Source organism: Apostichopus japonicus, chromosome 17, assembly GCF_037975245.1.
Source record: "Apostichopus japonicus isolate 1M-3 chromosome 17, ASM3797524v1, whole genome shotgun sequence".
NCBI classification, from domain to species: domain Eukaryota; kingdom Metazoa; phylum Echinodermata; class Holothuroidea; order Aspidochirotida; family Stichopodidae; genus Apostichopus; species Apostichopus japonicus.
The window spans coordinates 5289995-5310060 of NC_092577.1; the positions used below are offsets into that span (position 1 = coordinate 5289995).

The 20066-nt window shown below is 36.6% G+C and overlaps 3 protein-coding genes across 6 annotated transcripts in view; 1 reads left to right on the forward strand and 2 right to left on the reverse strand.

The window, feature by feature from the left end:
* Positions 1 to 4281, forward strand: part of LOC139954660 (E3 SUMO-protein ligase NSE2-like) — a 78729-nt gene extending 74448 nt beyond the window's left edge. For 2 of the 3 annotated variants that reach the window (XM_071954571.1, XM_071954572.1), the window contains one exon: positions 355 to 4281. In XM_071954571.1, coding sequence (XP_071810672.1) covers positions 355 to 475 — 121 coding nt within the window. In that variant the 3' untranslated portion in view covers positions 476 to 4281. The remainder of the gene's footprint in view (positions 1 to 354) is intronic. The other variant, XR_011788157.1, reaches the window with a different exon arrangement.
* The window catches only part of LOC139954652 (interferon-induced very large GTPase 1-like), a 287324-nt gene that overhangs the window by 16316 nt on the left and 250942 nt on the right, over positions 1 to 20066 (reverse strand). The gene's annotated exons all lie outside the window — the stretch shown is intronic.
* LOC139954649 (interferon-induced very large GTPase 1-like) lies at positions 6037 to 19184 on the reverse strand. 2 transcript variants are annotated; one of them, XM_071954541.1, is made up of 3 exons: positions 18942 to 19184; positions 15115 to 15199; positions 6037 to 13473 (listed from the first exon to the last, which is right to left on the reverse strand). In XM_071954541.1, exon 3 carries the CDS (start codon positions 13359 to 13361, stop codon positions 7395 to 7397), a length of 5967 nt encoding a protein of 1988 aa, XP_071810642.1. In that variant the 5' UTR covers positions 13362 to 13473; positions 15115 to 15199; positions 18942 to 19184; the 3' UTR covers positions 6037 to 7394. The 2 variants fall into 2 exon arrangements, with proteins under 2 accessions (XP_071810642.1, XP_071810643.1); XM_071954542.1 differs by having other exon boundaries at positions 6037 to 13510.

Sequence of the window (20066 nt, forward strand, 5' to 3'; positions counted from 1 at the left end):
GTTGATGTGGTGCACTGTAGTACCCCAGGAGAGATTGTTTGAATTGTGCACACTTTGGTGTGTGGGTCTGACAAGTTACCGATGACCAGACTAAAACATCTTGTGAGCCGGCCTTGTCTGTTGCAAGACTGCAAGAAGTTTGAATCTTGAACTTTAACTGGTATTTTCCTTGACTTAACACAAAATCAACATACAGTATGTCTTCTGGCAGAAGAAAAGGTAAAGTGCTTTTATGAATTTTGAGTCCTACCGATCTTGATTATCATCCCAGGTTTGTGCTGATTGATGTTTTATCTATATAGCCTGCCTGATGTGTAACTTGTTAAATGTTAACATGTTTTATTTTTTTTACAGATGTCCAGTCACTGGATGCCATAATAAAAACCCACTCCTGCAGAGAGATCTGGTCGATAACAAAGAACTGAAAATGCTCATCGAGAGGAGAAACAGGCAAACTGGCAAGAGGGGAAACTGAATGTGTTCGATGCCTTTCAGAAGCACATATTCCACATCTCACCAGATCCTCTCAACCGCCACATCTCATGAATAGGAAGCAATGAAACAAACCTCTCGACACTGGCGGTATAAAAATCGCACAGATCTTTTCAAGTTCAAGTAATGTTCTTCGGTCGGTTGGCTTCCTGCTTTGCGAAGGAACATTTATGTAAGCGATATTCATCAAGGGAAAGTGTCTGACATTTGATGAGAGACATTTAATCAGATGCTGATGGCATCTGATGGCATCTGATTAAACATGATTGCAGTGTGTTGGAATATATCACAGATGAGGATAACCACACAATGTGTGGCTTGTCAGGTGCTGTCATGTAATGACATGTCATGTATATGTCATGTAATGTCATACAAATGATGTCAGGTCATGTCATACATGACATATACATGTAATGACTGCACACCAAGTAGCTATTGTTTTGTCTTTGTGTTTTCTGATGCAGTTAGCTCTCATATGTATACTTTTATGTATTTCCTGTATCATTTTTTGATCACCAGTTCAGATATATAGTTTCTTGATCATATCACAGTTAGCAAGATGCGATGTTATGACATGTCTAAATTTGCATATACAAAAGATTAAACATAAAGTTGTTGCACAACGCAGTCGTTAGTTGCATTCTGTGCAAAAGATGCAACATTTGGTGCAAAGGGGCAACATTTCTCCACCAAACAATTATGGGAAGAAATTGTGTTCATTGGATGAGAGAACATTTTTCCACATTGGATAGGAACTTATTGTTTCCACTCCTTAATGGAAGAAAATGTTTCACTAAAACAAATGATAAAGACTAGGAGCTTTGTAAAGGAAATTGTTTTCACTAAGATTGCTAACTTGTATTTAATGTATATTTTATCATATATTGAAAGTATGTTTCATTCATGTTTTCTTACTACTAACTTTTGTTACAATTATTTGGAGAAAAAAAATTCCCGAAATAATATGGAATCATATTGTTTGAGGTTCAATGTCTTATATTTGTTAGAGTTGTTACAGTATGCCTTGCTTGGATCATCGCAGACCTTAGCTCTATATCATCAGTGTCAGAATAATAAAGCTTTCTGGTCACTTTGCCCAACAACCATTTCGCCCAACTGCCATTTCGTCCATGCTAGTATGCTTCGTCCAACTAGTATCCTCATTTCGCCCAACCAGCCTGGTCATTTCGCATGGTCATTTCGCCCAACCAGCATGGTCATTTCGACCAACCATTTTTTTACTCATATTCAGTCAGAATAATATCACTTTTTCTATTTCACTAGTTCAATTTATATATTACTTCGTGGTAGGTAAATAAAGTGATGTCCGTTCGATATCGATCGGAGTCTGAGCAGTTATTTCGGGTATAATGGGAGGATTACATTACCTTAGGCGGTCACAGCAGTTAGGTGTTAATCTAGTTCTACATAGTGTCAATCTACTGTTATACAAACAAAGGGGAATCGGTCTCCATAAAAACCTATCAAACCTAACCCCTAAAACACTGATCCATCCTAGCGACTGTACCCACGACTTCAAGTTTCCTTAATATTCGGTTCGTATCCCGTAACGTTAACAATTCCCGAACGTTTCCTTATTAAATTGACCAAACCCATAGAAGTATCCCTGTGCGTTATATTGAAGTATAATATTTAATCAATGTTGGTCGAAATAACCAGCAAAGTTGGGCGAAATGACCATGCTGGTTGGGCGAAAATAAGGTGCACACTTATCGATGCTTGCAGGATGTTTGTCTTAAAGTGACACAAACATGTCCTAGATATTCTGAAAAGGGACAATTAAAAAACACAGTAATGCATTTCTTTTAAACGTTTTCAAACATTCAGCTGCACATTTTTTTTTACAATTTTGCGCCTGTTATTATCTTTATAACTTTACGTGGTGGCATAAATTGAGCATTCTTCAGTGAACCTTGGTAACACGAAGAGAACTTTCATTATATATCTGCTTTAAGCAAAGTGCCACTGAAGATGGTTTCTGCCAGAATCCATTTTTTTTAGTATACATTTTGTTATTACAGGTGTTCTTGTAGTTCTACTTTCATGAATAGTTTCTCTGTTGCTTTGGTTGCAACTTAAAACAGATGTTATTTTTTTTTAAAATCTAATTCTTTACCAAATCTATGAAATGTTAGTCAAATTAAGACAATTAGACTTAATCCAACCAACTCTGCTCATTAGCTTCCAGTAGCGAAATTTATAATATCTTTCACATAGTATATAATGTGAAAATAAAGACTCTACAAGTGAAACTAGTGAACTGTAGTCACAATGAAAAGGGAATCGAAACTCACTTAAATAGTAAAGTTAAGAGCTGTTTTGAAGAAGTAAACACGTACAATACAAGGAAGTAAGACATGAGACAAATCCTGCGATTGATAACATTTTAATGACCGTCAGTACATGCAACGATTTCCTACATAACAAATGCCGGTTTCAATACTCAAATGCGTACGGAATGTAAACAGGATATGGTTTCTGAGACCCTTACGGGAGTGGAGGTAAACCACTTGATATCATTTGGTAAAAAAAGAAACAGCAGTTATGGATGGGGCCAACGGTTATATATGAATTAATAAAAAAAAAAACTGAGATGCGTCTGGAGACAGAATCTCTCGACCATTAGTTATTTATTGCAGTGGCGTAGCTAGAGGTTTTGGCGCCCGGGTGCAAGAGAAGAAAATTGCGCATCCCCTTACTACTGAAAGAAAAATAAATTGCGCGCGAATAGTTTTTGGTTATATTTTTCGGGCAAGTCGTTACAGCCTCCCTCCCCCTAAATCAAATTGTGCTCATACGCCTATGATATTTCCACCTTTCGAAATCTACTGCCTTGGAACTGTATACTGAAATACCCGAAATTTCCGTGACATGTAGTCATTACGGAAAACAGAACAGAATAGAAAAAAAGAGAGAAAACGGCCGAAATGGACTGAAAAGAAATCACAATCTATAAATTTGCTTACAAAAACAACTGCATTCAGTACAGATTCTTTCTTAGTAACTGAAAAATATTCATGCCTGACGACATACATCAATTTCTTCATGTTTTTCTAAAAATTTTTTTTTTTTTAAAACTCTCATTCTCCCATTTCAGCGCCCCCTAAACCCGGCGCCCGGGGCACGTGCCCTCCCTTGACCCCCTAGCTACGCCACTGCTTTTGAGATCGTTGAGAGATGTTATCGGTACATATTCGTCACCCTCTATTGCGAATGTAACGTGTTACACGGGGCAGAACAAACACACATGATTCGTAATATCCTTAACAATTGTCGTAATTGAAGGCTTGACATAAGCCAGTTAATAACCAATACGCAGACATTTTTCAATGTTTTGTTACCTTAATCCGTTGCCTTTGTACATTAAATGCAAATTTAATAGCAAGATAAGCCATAAAGGACCGCAAATGTAGCTGGTATTCTGTGTTATTTAATATAATATTTGGATATCAGTTCGCCGGTGTTCCAGTGCCCCCCTACCACTCCGCGCACAGAAAAAGAATAATCAACATAAACACATGTTGTAGATATGTTCGATAACTTATTCTGTTGGTGCATTTTGGGTAGCATAGTTCATTAATTAATATATGTAATGCAAAAAATAAAAAAAGGATTTAAGAAAAGAGCAATATTAAGGATATGAAACAAAAACCTTGATAGAGTAAGAGTAAGATCAACTTTCTTGATCCTTAAGGAAACTAGTCGCAAGGCAATAAAACATACAAGAGTAAAAAGTAAAACTAACACGATAGAAAACTTGAAAAAAAAGCAGCAGGCTGAACAGAAAAGGCAACACTAGAACACGTAATACCAACAAATTTAAAGAACGCCAGTAAGAAATAACAGTCAATATACATGAATATACTACAGATGTAAAGCAGTTTGTTCTCTAGTTTTGAAGAACTCTAGAAAGCATTCACATACATTCGTCGTTTTTCATCTCTAACGCCTTTCTGGCACGAGTTTTTAAAAACAAAAAATTTAGGATTTGATACATAGTACATTAATAAGTCATCAAACAAAGGACATTCTTTAGTATTTGCATGGATAAAAAGCAACCCGAGAAAATATTTTAAATATACCTCAAAAAGAGTACAAATATTTGACACAATATTCAATCGTCATGCACTGCGAAGTTGAATTTCATTTAAAAAAAAAAGAAGGAAAAAAAATGAGACCTGTGATAGAACAAATATAATACACATAATTCCATCACTGTTTTACCCATTGTAAGATTTTTAGTAAGAAGTAAAGTTCAATATAATAATATATAAAGTTCAATATACATTGCTTTCTTGCTACCAATGTATGTTTTTGCTTTCTAGATGAAAATTTAAAGTAAGAGAACATGTAAAAGGTAAGTTGTAGTACAAAAGTCTAAGGACGTGTTCCAGTACCCCTCCCACCCCCCTTCTCACAGAGAAACATTAACAAATGTTTTTAAATACGTTCGATAACTTATTTTGTTGGTGGATTGTGGTTAGCAAAGTTCATTCATTGATATATGTGATGCGAAAATTCACAGCATTAATTAAACGAGAGCAATGTTACTAAAATGAGACCTGTGATAGAACAAATATAATACACATAATTCCATCACTGTTTTACCCATTGTAAGATTTTTAGTAAGAAGTAAAGTTCAATATAATAATATATAAAGTTCAATATACATTGCTTTCTTGCTACCAATGTATGTTTTTGCTTTCTAGATGAAAATTTAAAGTAAGAGAACATGTAAAAGGTAAGTTGTAGTACAAAAGTCTAAGGACGTGTTCCAGTACCCCTCCCACCCCCCTTCTCACAGAGAAACATTAACAAATGTTTTTAAATACGTTCGATAACTTATTTTGTTGGTGGATTGTGGTTAGCAAAGTTCATTCATTGATATATGTGATGCGAAAATTCACAGCATTAATTAAACGAGAGCAATGTTACTAAAATGAGACCTGTGATAGAACAAATATAATACACATAATTCCATCACTGTTTTACCCATTGTAAGATTTTTAGTAAGAAGTAAAGTTCAATATAATAATATATAAAGTTCAATATACATTGCTTTCTTGCTACCAATGTATGTTTTTGCTTTCTAGATGAAAATTTAAAGTAAGAGAACATGTAAAAGGTAAGTTGTAGTACAAAAGTCTAAGGACGTGTTCCAGTACCCCTCCCACCCCCCTTCTCACAGAGAAACATTAACAAATGTTTTTAAATACGTTCGATAACTTATTTTGTTGGTGGATTGTGGTTAGCAAAGTTCATTCATTGATATATGTGATGCGAAAATTCACAGAGCATTAATTAAACGAGAGCAATGTTACTAAAATGAAATAAGAACTTTGATAATAACACATAATAACAATAAATTGGAAGAACTTCAGTAAGAAATATCGGTCAATATATATTAATTTCTTACTAGAAATTTAATTCAGTTTGCTTTCTAGTTATAAGAGCTGAAGGAGGCATTCAGATGGATACGTTGTTTATTCATCTCTAATGTCTTTCTGATACTAGTTTTGTCTCTTTTTTTTCAGGATTTGATACATAGCAAATTTAATGAGTCATCAAACAAAAGACATTCTATAGTATTTGCATTGACGAAATGCAACCCGAGAAAATATTTTAAAACTTTAAACATACCCAAAACATAGAATGCAAATATTGACAAAATATTCAATCGTCATGTAACAACGGAAGATTGAAATGAAATAAGAACTGTGAAAGGGTTACAAAAATACACATAATTCCAACACTATTTTACCCATTGTAGGGAATTTCAGTGCAAAATAAAGTTCAATATACATTGCTTTGTTATCACAAATGCTTTCTAGTTTGCCTTTTCAATTTGAGGAACCTTCGTTAAAAAAAAGTTAGTAAAGTAAGAGAAAATGTAAATGGTTAGTTGTAGTACACAAGTCTACGAAAGTGGTTACAAATTTTGCTACCCCAAATATAGCAAATAGCAAATATAGTAGTGTATATAAACTTGTAAGAAAGAAAAATGTTATAATATACAATACAACAAAGTTATTCCATAAAGTGAGAAACTGATATTATCAGGTTACAAACACTGACAAAAGAAGACAGATAATGGTTAGTCCTTCACATGCGTTTAAAGAAATCTAAAATGAGTACATCAGAAATCGAAGAGATTAGTAAATTAAAGCAGTTCTGCGAAAGGCTTTGATAACATCAGTCTTCCGCCATACAATACATCATTGGACAGACAGCGCACTTGCTTCTTTATTTTCCATGTTAAAACATATTTTATGTTACAGCAAAGTTTCATATATTTCACTTACTAATCAATTCATCTCTTTCAATAAGGTACATCAATATACTTGTTACCCTTTTCCTGAATTATGTGAATGTTTTTGCCGAACACCACGTAAACTTTGTTTTTAGTAAGTAATAGACTCCATTTGATCTCTTAGATTTTTTTTACAACTTTTAAAAGCTTACCTATGGATCGTTTAACTACTAGTCAATATGCTGTCTAACCTTTGCATCGAAACTGCGCACATGCAATTCAGATGTCACTGATTTATATTTACGTGCAGGTTCGAAGGTAAACATGCAGACCGGGTCGCTAACTATATGTTTGCACGTAGGTATGTCATATGTATATAGAGCTGGAAGCCCGCACGCCTCGGAGATACCCAAACAGGTCCTTACATATCGGGTTACACATAAATGTGTCCCTTACCCACATAATTTACGAACACAAAATTACGTCAGGTCTGGTTCTTTTAATAGGTTTGTAATTTTGAGATATAATGAAGTTAGAAAATCAGAAATGTTTGGGAGTTTGGGAAGAAAGTGATCTTTACATTCACGATTACCTAATGGATTCGAATTTCAAGGTCTTCCTGTGACAACTTTTAGTTGCGTGAGGCATGTTCTGCTCGGGTATTTGTTGCATATGCCTGCCTCAAATCTTCGATAGCTTCTTGTTTGGTTATTTTAGTCCAACCATGAGGAAGCTTTGCTTCTCTATGACCGTAAAGTTGGGCAAAATCTTCATTGAAGCGATTCATTACCCATTGCCAATATTTAATCGGGGAATCGTTTTGAATTGGCTGAATGATCCAATTAGGAAAATCTTTCTGGTGGTTTTTGTATTTCTTGTAGTTTCTGCCATCGTAGTAAATTTCGTCTGTGGTAACAATAGACGTGCATATCGAACAAACTAGACGACCGTGAGGTCCTGTGGCACAACCGATGACTCCCTCCGGGTAATGTAATTCGGCTCTATGTTTCTCGTGTTGCCTGGTCATGTTGTCGCAGGGCACGTGACATATTGGACATTGTTCCGTGCACCCAGTGACATGTTTCATGATGGCCAGATGCGGTTTATCTGGCAGCTTTAACAACACTTGCTCTGTGACATCAACTTGACCTGGCTTTGGAAGAGTAAAACGTTTCAGCATGTCAACTGTCAGTTGGTCTGCAACATATTTCCTGACCTCTTCACTGAAGAAACCTAAATCTTTCACATCAAAAAGTAAAAGATTTTTCATGTCATCATCTGGTAAGTGTAGATTGGGTATGCGTCGTTTGGTATCCTGACAAAATTGCTTAACCCATTCATGGAAAGGTTTGCGATCGTCCGGAACTTCCAGTAGGGAGGAATTGCATGTAGAGATACATTCCAGAAGTTTTCCCTGAATATCTACCACCTTTCTTTCTACAAGATGATGCAGGAATGACAGATCTCCCTGCTCTCTTGCACATACTTCTGCTATTTTATTCAGAGACCATTTTTCTAGAAATTTCTCGAGATCAAATAAGAACGAACTATATGAAGAGAAGTCCTCTCTCTGTGCCATATCTTCAAGTATATTTCCAAACATGGCAAACTTGCTGGCAAAGTATGGACATTCCTCTAAGACAGCCCTATACACCGCTGGTCCCAGATAGTTGGCAATTACTTCCTTAATAGTGATATTGAGCAATTCGAGAAGACTTTCGGAAACTCGTTTGTCCTGGAAGGAGCTAGAACACAGTGCAATGAAATCCATTCTGAGGTTTTCCTTTTCTTTTGCAAGAAGCTCACGGAGGGAGTACCTTTCATTGTATTGTATTCTCCCTTCGTATTTTATTGGTACAGCTTTTTGACACAGAGTTACCATTGTTTGGAACTTTACTTCCTGCGTTAGACTCGCGCCATCATATTTTTTGTTCAGGGCATTAATTGCAGAGTCTATCAAATTTTGTTTTAGTTGTGTTTCGTATGCCATATCATCATCTATTTCTAATTGCAAGTTAAGTAAGCTTGACGCAATAATGTTCTCTGCGACTTCTGTATGATCCAACGGCTTAAAGTATCCTACACTGCTTTTCATAACCCTCTTCAATAAAGGTTTCTCTTTCTTCAAAAGTCTCTGTTTTATGCCATTGGTAAGATCATATTTCTCTCCTGCATTAACGAGGTATAGATCGAATTCTCTCTGAACGGCATTCTGTTCAACATTCCTTGGCGGATATTTCTTAGATATATCTATAACCCATGTATCCCAGAGTTTATCAAAGGTTTTGTTGATTTCATTTATGGGGATGTCTCCAAACGAGGCGGCATCAACATGTATTTGACGCAACTTTACCGCCTCCGTTTTAGCATTTTGACGGAGCTCATTCTTACACTTTGGGAGTAGGACTTCCATTTGGTTCCTTTGGACTATGCTTTCAGCAATTGTGTCCAAAGCCTCTCGAGCATCTTGCGTGAACATCCTTTTAGTTAGGTTCAAGTCAAGCAGAAATTCGTCTTTATATTTATTGAGCTGATAGTCTTCTGCATGGGTATTATCTGACATGTAACTCTTCACTAGTTTTGCCACCTTTGTCGCTGCTTCATCTACAACGTCACTTATTTCTTTTTTCAAGTCTTGCTTCGTGTTTTGGGTTACATTTGTCGATACACTCTTTATTTTTTGCTTCGCGTTAGATTCCCATTCCATTATTGTTCGTCTCATTTCACCTACCCAAGTACCATACGAATGTTGAAATATCTTGTACTGCACAGCCGCAACGCAATTTTGAAAGCTGAAAATAAAGTTTTCTTCCTTTATTGCAATCCAAACAATCTTCAATCTCTCAAGAAACTGTTCGAACGTCTTACCTGAATGTCGTAAATCACTGAACAAAACGCCTTTTAACTTTAAAATTTTCTCACTGTACCGGTGGTTTGGTGGAGCCATAGCTCCTTGCCATAAACTGGGTATGTATTGGACTTCTTCGTTTCGTTTTAAGTTGAACACATCTGAAAATCTTGAATAGAGGTCACTATATCCCTCCTCTGTCGCTGCTGCAGATATCGCCTCATCTAACGTTTCTAGGATTGCTTGGGTACCTTCCTTGTTTTTGTCAACCGCTCCAATATCTGCGACAAATTGTTGAACGATCCTGCATGTAGATTTAATGTTAACTTCTTTCATGCGTATGAAAGCATGCGCCGCTATCTGCAGAATATCTGTCATGTCTTTTCCTAAAGTCTGTCCGGCGATGTTGATAATAGTTACATCTGCTAAGCAAAGGGCAAACGTCGCTAATTCGTTGTCGTACCGGATATCATATCCATGAGATCTCTCTGGGGCCTTCAATCCTTCTGTATCTATAACGAGTACATACTGACAATTTATCTCTTTTTGGATTTCTTCATCAACTTTCAATAGCTGGATGAAAACACCGCGTGTGCAACGACCTGCACTAACAGCAAAACGAACTCCAAACATACAATTTAGCAAAGTGGATTTGCCACTACTTTGAATCCCAAGAACAGAGATGGCACATAACTTCGCGTTTCCTAATCTTTTAATCAGTGATCTAAATACCGCTTTCAGCCACCCCAGTGGAACTTGCCCAACTTCTCCATTAAGGATTTCTAAGGGATAACCATCGAGTAAATGGCTAACAGCAACATCTGGAAGGGATTCTGAATCTATCGTTGAGTTAACGCTTTCCATTTTCATCTTCTTCATTTCATCGTAAGCTTCATAATGTTGGGCAATTTCTCTTACGAAATGTTCTGTGCCAAGAGAATCCGCCCCGATTTTATTGAAGACTTTGGACGCTCGTACTTGCAGTGATATCTCTCTCTCAACCAAAAGCGTAATTCTAGCTTTTATTTCATCATCAATATTTTCGTTGTCTTTTAATTTACTCTTTTCAGCTCTAGCAACTCTGCTTTCATCTTGAATCTTTTCAAGCTCCATACGCAAAGGTTCAAGTTTTTCATGACAGTTGTCATTTAAGTAGAAGCTCAGCCAAGCAACAAAGTATCTCCTTGTTGTGGATGGTCTTTTCATTGCTTCAATAAATTTTAAAACATCTCCAGAAAGAGCAGTTTTATGTTGCTGTTCCCTTGCCTCCGTAAGTTGATTGCGAAGATTTGCTTGGTAGTGTTCAACAGACGTAAACTGATTATCATACCCCTTGTTCCATTTTTTATCTAGACGCGACCACTTCTGCCACATCTTTCCTTGGAGAGGTAAATATTTCACCTTGTAATTGTCTGGAGACTGACGGATGCTGGTAATCATATCTTTAGCCAACTTTTTTCCAGCCACACATCCTTCGGCATCTTCGTCAATGTCAATGTCTAGATCTTTGCACAGATTCTTCAGGGAATATATCGTATGAAATTTATGTTGGCGTCGGCCATCGTCATGTGACCACAGCAGCATGTTAAGCTTTCTGCAAATTTCTGCCCCAGTGTCTGCCAGAAACGGTTGGCTAAAGATCAAGGTTCTTTTGACACCGTTGTATGTTTTGCACATTTGTTCATGATTCGTAGACGAAATTAAGCAAATGAGATGCCCGTCTACAATTTCAGACAGTCTCTTTATCTCATCAAGGAATTTATCTTGATTTTTCTCCTCTACCAAAATGATAAGGACATTCGACGCTCTGCATACGAATTCTTTCTGCACAGGGTGATCAAAAGCATTTCCCCTTAAGTTGAAGAAACTTACAGCATCCTGTAGTGTGCTATCATTTTGTGAATCAATTGCGTCCTCTGGTAGATACCAGGCCGCTTCGACGGTTCCTTTTGACCATTTAGCACAAGGGGGTTCTTCATTCACATCGACGAAGTATGAATGGTCATTGTGTCCTTGCAATTTTCCCAATATTTTGTTCAACAGTCTTGATTTTGACATTCTTATATCACCTAAACGAAGCAGAGAGACAATTGGCAAAGGGTAGTCAATCATGCAGGCTTCGATGTGTGATTTGTATGCTGTATGCGTCCACGATTTGTAAACTTTCCGTAGGCCCCAAAGTTGTATCTCAGTTTTGGTACCTTTCGTATCCAGGTAAGGTAGGAGGATAGGTACGGCAAGCCTACACTGAGCCATTTTCCAAAGTAACTCCTGTCGAAGAAAGGGGTCGCAGCAATGTAGTATGGCAAGTGTTACATCCATTGCACTGATCAATTCATGTTGTATCTTATGCTCACAATTGCTACAATCGAACAAGTCAAAGATATCACTACCGTCATGTTTATGTTTGATAGAAACTGGCTGTGAGGCTAACGTAGGCATCTTCATACATCTCCGGCCCCTGCAGTCTAAGGAGAAGATTGTCTTTACGAACTGCCACATAACAGCATTGCCAGTGAAATCGTCGACTTTCCAAGTACTCTTTCTCAAAGTTGTTGCATTCCAAATCCCTTCTTTTAGGTTACTAAGCTGGAGATCAATCACAATCTTTGGATAGCTAGACACCGTATTAGCAAAGACATTGGAAGAATCTTCGGCAATTCGAGATAAGCTCTGTGCCTCGTTTGTTTTTGGTAGCACCATTGCAGGTAATAGACCCTTTGAAGTCGAAGAAATTCGTAGTCCTTCCGTTACCTCTTGTGACTTGGACCAGACATCTTGTAACAAATCGCAGATAGCTTCAAGATAATCTGTACAGTCATGTTTAGATTTCTTCAGGATTTCCCAAACAGGCAAAAGACTTGATTCAGATAGGTCTCCTGAAATGACGAGACTGCTTGTGGCTAAATCTCTTCTCCATTGATCCATATCTGTAAAGGGTTTGCTTCCGCCAAACAGACATAACTTCTTTTCAAATTTCGCAGTCTCATCTCGCACAGAAGTTCTTTGAAAAGGTACCAAGTGACCTTTCTCATCAGTAAAGAAAACTTCAGCATCTTCTGCTTTGAAGATCTCAAACTCATTTTCGAGCAGGCGCCATACGTTTTGCTTGTCATTACTTTGAAAATTAGAGATGCTTACTTTTGCAACAGAACGACCACCTGTCGCAAATGGGCCCATCGAAACATGGGAGCCAAATGCATCAATAAATGAACGAATTTCTCGCTTAACATCGTCTACTGGCTTATCTTGATTAAGTTGCTGCGCAATTGCCTTCAAGACCCGAATAGGATTCTCGGCAAGCCGTACTTGAGACGGATCTCCTTCGTAACTTTTGTTCATATACCAAGTATGTTTCACCTTCGACATGTATTTAATACCTTCCCAAATAGTAGAACTGGTAGGTATCGGTACATCCTGTAAGAGATTGGTATGTCCATATGTACATAGTGATAAATATAACTGCTCGCTATTTAAGTCAAAGAAGTTCCAGGTAACTGAAATTTCTGAGTCGTTTGGGATTTCATAATTTTCTAATGACAAGTAAGCGAGAGTCCCTCTGGGAGTAGTCAGATAACTTTTATCATGTGTATTAACGCATAAACCTCGTAATGAGTGATCTACTACCTTGGATGTATTATGTAACTTAATTGAATCATCGCTATCTTCCAGCAGGTTTGGTTTAGCTTCCTTCGAAGGGGAGTAGCTTCCATCATTATCACCTTCCATTTCTCCAAGTTTGCCGTTCATAAATTAACCACCATTTTCTTTGCTATTTACTGATGGATAATGTTGAACTATAAAGAATGTCCTTGAGTGTTGACAAATGGCAGCAGGAATGGGTCAGTCAAAACGAATTAATCTATAAAAGGACGGAAATAACATAAACTAATTGTCTCCTGTGTGAATAGAAGCAGAAAGATAATAAAAGTATAGTTTGATTTGAAATACATTAGGACATGAAATGCAAAAATGATATCAAACTGTTGCTTTCTTGAATATTGCATGACCAACTACGTCATTTTCGTCGTGCATACACAAGAGAAAACTCTTTAAAGCCATTACTTGTGAAATAGAAATAACTCAAACAAGAAACTTATACTGGTTGTATTCATCCTTTTGGTCAGTTTTCTTAAACTCTTGGGAATTTAGCTATCCGACTCATCTTTATCTTAAACAGGATATATGGTGACACACAATGAGATCTTTCAAAGGAAGACAACCATTTTCAATATTGCCATCAAACCAGCCCATCTGAATATGTTGTTCCTGGCTCTAATTAAGGTATTTGAGACTTACTATACTAATCAATGTCAGTTAATACATTCGTTACTACAGAAATACATATTGTATCCTCTATTGTTGATCTTTGCCTGTAAAAGTGAAGCTATGCTCGTTCAACTGTTATTGTACCCTGATTTCAAATGCTTGAACAATATCCGGGTAGATTTTGGTGATAATGCACATGACTGTCGTCTTTGAGTAAATGATTGTTACAAAGTAAGACAATTACATTTTCTGCTCAATTACGATGCTAATGTCACTTAAGGTCCATTTGCCGGTTACACTGATTCTAAATTAAACAAGCTTAAAACAAACAGTTTAAAGAGTCATAACAAAATATGTTACTAAGATGTGATTCCCAAACGCTAGAGCCAGTTTCCTGCTAGGTGCAAGTAAGCATTAGATGTTGTACTTTCTATCATAGGCAAGCTGAAGCCCCTCAGAACTATGCATAATGTTGGACATAGGTAAATGTATACTATCTTAAGAGCCGACAGGCACGATTGAATAATGAACTGAAATTCACTATTAACCTGGCATATTTAAAAGTTAGAGTTTGAGGGGGGGGGGGGGTCGGGGTTAGTTGATCACATCTCGGACTATCCAATTTGCCAGGCTTTCCTCTCTGCTCTCAATTCCTCTTGACCTTCATTTTCACCTCCATTAGTAATTACCTCATATTGCTACACTTTCATTAATAATTACCTCAAATTGTTACAACTTCTATAATATTTACTCCATATTTTTACACCTTCATTAATAATGACCTCATATAGTTACACCTAGTTAGCCACAAAGAAAGATCCCACCATGTTCTCTGAGTTTTACCTACAAAGGTTTTGAGAAATAGATTAACAGTTTGCTAACACTTTTCTCTCTCCATCTCTCCACCTCTCTCTCTCTCCACCTCTCTCTCTTTCTCTCTCTCTCTGTAATCTTGCATAGTATGATTGTATAATTACTAGACGGAGAGCATAGCTTACCTATTATCTGAGCATACTCGGGTAAAGGGGGGGGGGGAGTGAACATTATAGTCTCTTGTTCCTCGAAATATGGTTTGCAACCCTGAGACAAGCACACGTATACTGTCTTTGTGTGGTAGAGGAAGTAAACAATGCGTCATGTAGAATTCCTGTACTGAATTTATCATTACATTTAGAACCATTACGTTGAGGTGAGAATATGATTGATGAAGGGATAAGATTGGTTTTTATCTCACCTTCAGGCACAAGTGAACTGAATAGTTTTCTGGACATTAATCAAAACGATTACATATCGAGAATGGACACTTTCGACACTTGCATCTGAAATGATGGAACAAATGATGAGATTAAGGTTTCAATATCTTTCGGGAGCAAGCTATAGAATTATCATTATTCCTTTTCCGAAATCTATAAGGAGATTTCCGCCTGTAAGGCAATCACACTGAAAACGTATTAGTGGGAAGTTGATGAATGATAGGTATAGAATTTCTACTGTTGATCAAAGCAGGTCAAAGCAGTACTATGATTCTTGCACACATATACAAAACTGCATAACAACAATTCTGAATAGAACTATAGAAGACAGTGATGGGTAATTTAATGCTCCGAAGTTTATCTACATTATAACGAACACATTTGTTACATTTTGACGGCACAGACGTACATGAACGAGGTAATACTTCGTGTATTCTACATTTTAGTCACAAATGAGTTGATATTGGCAAAATGGCAGAGGTTGAGGGTGAATCAAAAACTTAAATGTATCGCAAAGTGTTTGGCCACCGTCTTAAAAGAGACTTATCGCAAAGAGATTATCCAGATTAATAACATTTTGCAATAAATATTTCAAACTCAAAGCAACGATCATGTTGCAGATGTTGTTTGTTCTTACAAAACTGCATAAGGCTCATGCAAAGTTTAAATTATAATCACATACATTTTACTTAAAATCTCACAATCTGCTTGAACCTTTCGTGCCAATGCTTATGCTAATGTTAATGCTAATGCTACTGTAAGAGTTAAACTTTTTTTGCGATAATGTTTCGTGCTACAGCTATGTCTACTAAACTTCTAAAACTATCCTTCTCTCCTGTCATCAATATTGTCAAAAGTAACTTGAGCAGCTAAATTTCTTTTGTTTACAGCAGTGCATACTTGAGTCCGCGTTTTCGTTTTGTTTGCAGAAATAAGAGAAGCTGGGGTAACTTAACGGAAATTGTGCATCTGTCGAACTATAAATAATCTCAACCATCAAACTAACAGGCAATTGATATTACAAACCATATCATTGAAATTGGCAAATTAACAAATAGTATCAACTACCCGAACTAATGCGCACATAGCCTATGCATGTGTCATGTTAAACCCCATTTTCTTTGTAAATAACTTTCCTTGGCTCGGAATACCTGCACAAGTACTAGGCTTAATACTACTGCCCTGCTCATCACACAACAACAAGTAATAGGCACCAAGCATTTGCTTCGGTGTATATTATATCACACATTGCCTATATTTCCGGTTAACTTTTGAAATGTCTCTGAAGCTAAAGGTGTTCTGTACTTGGCATCGTGAACTTCCGTGTGACTAAAGTATCTTATTACACTCTCATATCCTGTTTGCGTATCACAAGCTAGTTTATAGGAGTGCTGTATCCTGTTAAAAACCAAACGTAAGATTTTGCGAAACATACGGTACTTTCGGTTTCGGAAAGTTAAAGTTTGGTACATACTTTTTTATTGCCTTTAGCTAATTTTCTTTGCGTGGCAATACATTGGCAATTTGTTGTTGTTCGTGGCATATAACTAGAGGGTTTTCATTTGAGAATGACAATCATTGGTTATTGTAACTCTACGATATGATTTACACCACTCTTTAAAATGGAGTCACTCTCTGAGACGTGACATGGTGGAGAAATGGATGAAGTAGATAACTTAGTGAATGGTGCAAACTCAGTTTCACCAGATGTTTGTAATTGCAAAGAACCGGAGATAAAGCATAGACAAATAGTGTCACATCAAAGGAGAGAAACAAACCACTGCGTAAAGTGTTCTTGCGATCAGGCCGGTAGACAAGAGTTCGAAGCTTAGGGGATGGGCACTAATGGTGTCCGTCCCTAGGAGGGGTCTTTATTTAATTGTTTTTGTTTGGTTACGGATGGCTTAGATGCAAAACTTATGTATATGTATATATAAATATATATATATATATATATATATACATATATATATATATATATATATATATATATATATATATGTATATATATATATATATATATATATATATATATATATATATATATATATATATATATATATATATATATGTAAGTTTTGTCCAAGCTGACATTTTCGTTATTTCTCAATTTTATGACGAAGTTTAACACTAGTTGTATCATTAAAGGAGTGCGCTTACTTTTTGTCTGCAAATTCTACATAATTTAATGAAGCATACATATAAAGCTACATAATTGATAACAATATTACTTCATGTAATTGTAATATGTTAACTTCAACAGATATGCAGTAGTGACAGTTCATAATTTCTTTGAAAGACTTTCTTGGACGAAAGTTAGGCCATGCGTTTTTCTAATTTTTGTCAGAAAGAGTCGAACATAGAACTTTCACCTTATTACGCAGTTGTCTTTGTGACGTCATGGACTAAAACTGTTTGAAGTATAGACATAGTAAAGTCGAGGATGTGTCTGGTTTAGAAAGTGAAAAAAAAAGAGAGCAAATTTCGAAGAAAACTCAAAGCGAAGAGAAAAAAAAGGAAGAAAAAACAAAAGGGCGAAGATAAAATAAAAAGTCCTCAATGCCTCGGCGCAAGTATCGTGTATACAGAGCAAAAATATCGCCGACGAAACTGCCTGTTTTTCACAAACATAGTAGCAGACGGATACTTGTTTGCAGCTTTACATTGTAGTCAGGATATATAGTACACCTGTGACGTAAGGAACCGTAAGCAGAAGAGCTCATAAGTACATAAAAACATACCTAAGTTACTTGAGTTATCATATTTGACAAGCTAGTTTGTGATATAGATAGGAATGTAGACTGAAATGACCTTTAACCTTCAATGACTATTGTAAACACTTTTCTGTGTAACCGATGGAATAATAAGACGTATTTGCGCAGTTAGCCGTCAACATGACAGTAGAATCACGCTGGGAAGCATTGTAAGTAGGTAGCCCAAATACGGCTACTTATAGTGCACCCACCTTATATATTGCAGAAAAATAAGTGGTACAATTTAAAGTGATTTGACCGATCAAATTCTATAAACATAGGAATGGGTTGATGATTTTGTATTTGAATATTATTAATATGATTATCAAGTAGAACATTTTAAGTATTGGAAAGTATCGTTTTTATGCATCAATTCACTAATTAATTCTCAATATTTCTAATATGGAGCAGCGTGTTTTAGTTTGAAGAATGTTCATATTAATTTCTAATTTGACTTATACCCGGTTAGTTGTTCTTCACAATTGTTAGCAATTGAAACATCAACACAAGAAGCTAATTGAACTAAAGATGCTTCGATATTTTAAATGTTAATAATCTGGTTGAGTGTCAATATACTATAAGCAGTCAATATTTCTAACTTGAAACAACATAAACGCTTCGCAGGGCCGGACTTAGCTCGTGTGGACCAGGGGGCCAGACGATTAAGGTGATCTTTTCAGCACAAATCATGAGGTATTCAGTTTGCTAAGGGACTGTTATAGTCCCTATCATGGACGACATATCATACCATATTGTTAACATCGAAATATTTAGGGGCCTCTAAATAAGTTTATTTGTCTGGGGGAGGCAGGGGTGGCGAGGGTGGGTGAGGAGGTTGATAGATTGGTCGATACCATGGCTCCGTTGGTCCCATTCTTATCCCGGCCCTCTTTTTGCTGCATACGCTGGTAAAAGGTATGCGCATCATAACGACTATACAGCATCTCAGTCCATTGTGAACATTAAGCTTGATGACGTGGCCTTGAATAGGCTATGAACATATTACAGAAGGCTATAGGATACAGTTAGGAAAACAGAAATGATTTTTAACTTACATGTTTGTAAGTCCAGATCTCAAAATGAATGGAACCCTCTCATACACGTACTCTATCTTCGAGAACACTTACTTGCGTCGCAGGTATATCTCTTCGTCAGCTCTAGAGCAAGAAACTCGTTGGCTTGAACAGACCTGGCGAAGGCTACATGTTGTTTGTGCCTCAAAGAATTGAGACACCCTTTGTAAAAAAATCTGTTACTGTGTTATGTGCATGCAGTAAGATCGTGCTAGCAGGAAGATATTCATTACGGTAACTGGTGTACAAGATTGAACACTCGGGAAATTCCGTATTATAAATATGAGGGCACCATGGTACAAGCAGGAGAGAGTAAATTATATACCGCACTGAAACTGAAAGTAAAAATACATTCCCACCTAGCTGAAGACAATGTTTTCATGTTGGATAATGGTTGATATTCAGTTGAAACAGGATATCGTGCAATAAGGATGTAGAACTTTTAGAGCTCATCATTTGATAACCAATTATTATTGGTCCATCTAATGTTGAGAATACTACGAAGTAGTCTCCTTTGAAAAGTGTCAATTTTGCGATCAAGATCCTTCGTTGTGACCCACAGTTCGCAATTGTACAAAAAAAAAACTCTTTTATAAAGCCTCAAAAATCCTAAGCTTATTGTTCCGGCTTATGTCTTTGCTTTTGAAAATGCTTGACAGTGTGTTGAAAGCACCGTTGGTTATACCAATTCTTCGGTTACTGTCTTCTTCGGTCCCCAGCAAGCTTCCAACATATTTACACTTCTTCCAACTTTCATTTCCTTTCTTGTGATTGAAAATCGTTCAGTTTTTGTGCAATTGATTTTCAGGTTCCTTCCTGCCAGTTTGTCAGAAACTCATTTTTCGATATCTTGCAGTATATGCTGACTAGTTGATGCCCAAGAGATATCATCAGCGTATTGTTGGTCTAGTGTGAAAAAAAATAGTGGTGGTAGTGCTGTAATCATGATCAACTTACTGAGATGGCAGGATAACTGCAACGATATCATTATCATCTGATTTCAACGAGTTGGCTAGATAAGTTATAAAAAATAGTGCACTTGCACTCTCTCCTTGTGGTGAACCAATGTTAGTGTTAAAAGGTAGTCCGAGTTTGCCCTCTAATTTG

Excerpts from the sequence above, each read along its gene's own strand:
- LOC139954649 (XM_071954541.1), bottom strand. The coding sequence starts at position 13,361 with ATGAACGGCAAACTTGGAGAAATGGAAGGTGATAATGATGGAAGCTAC.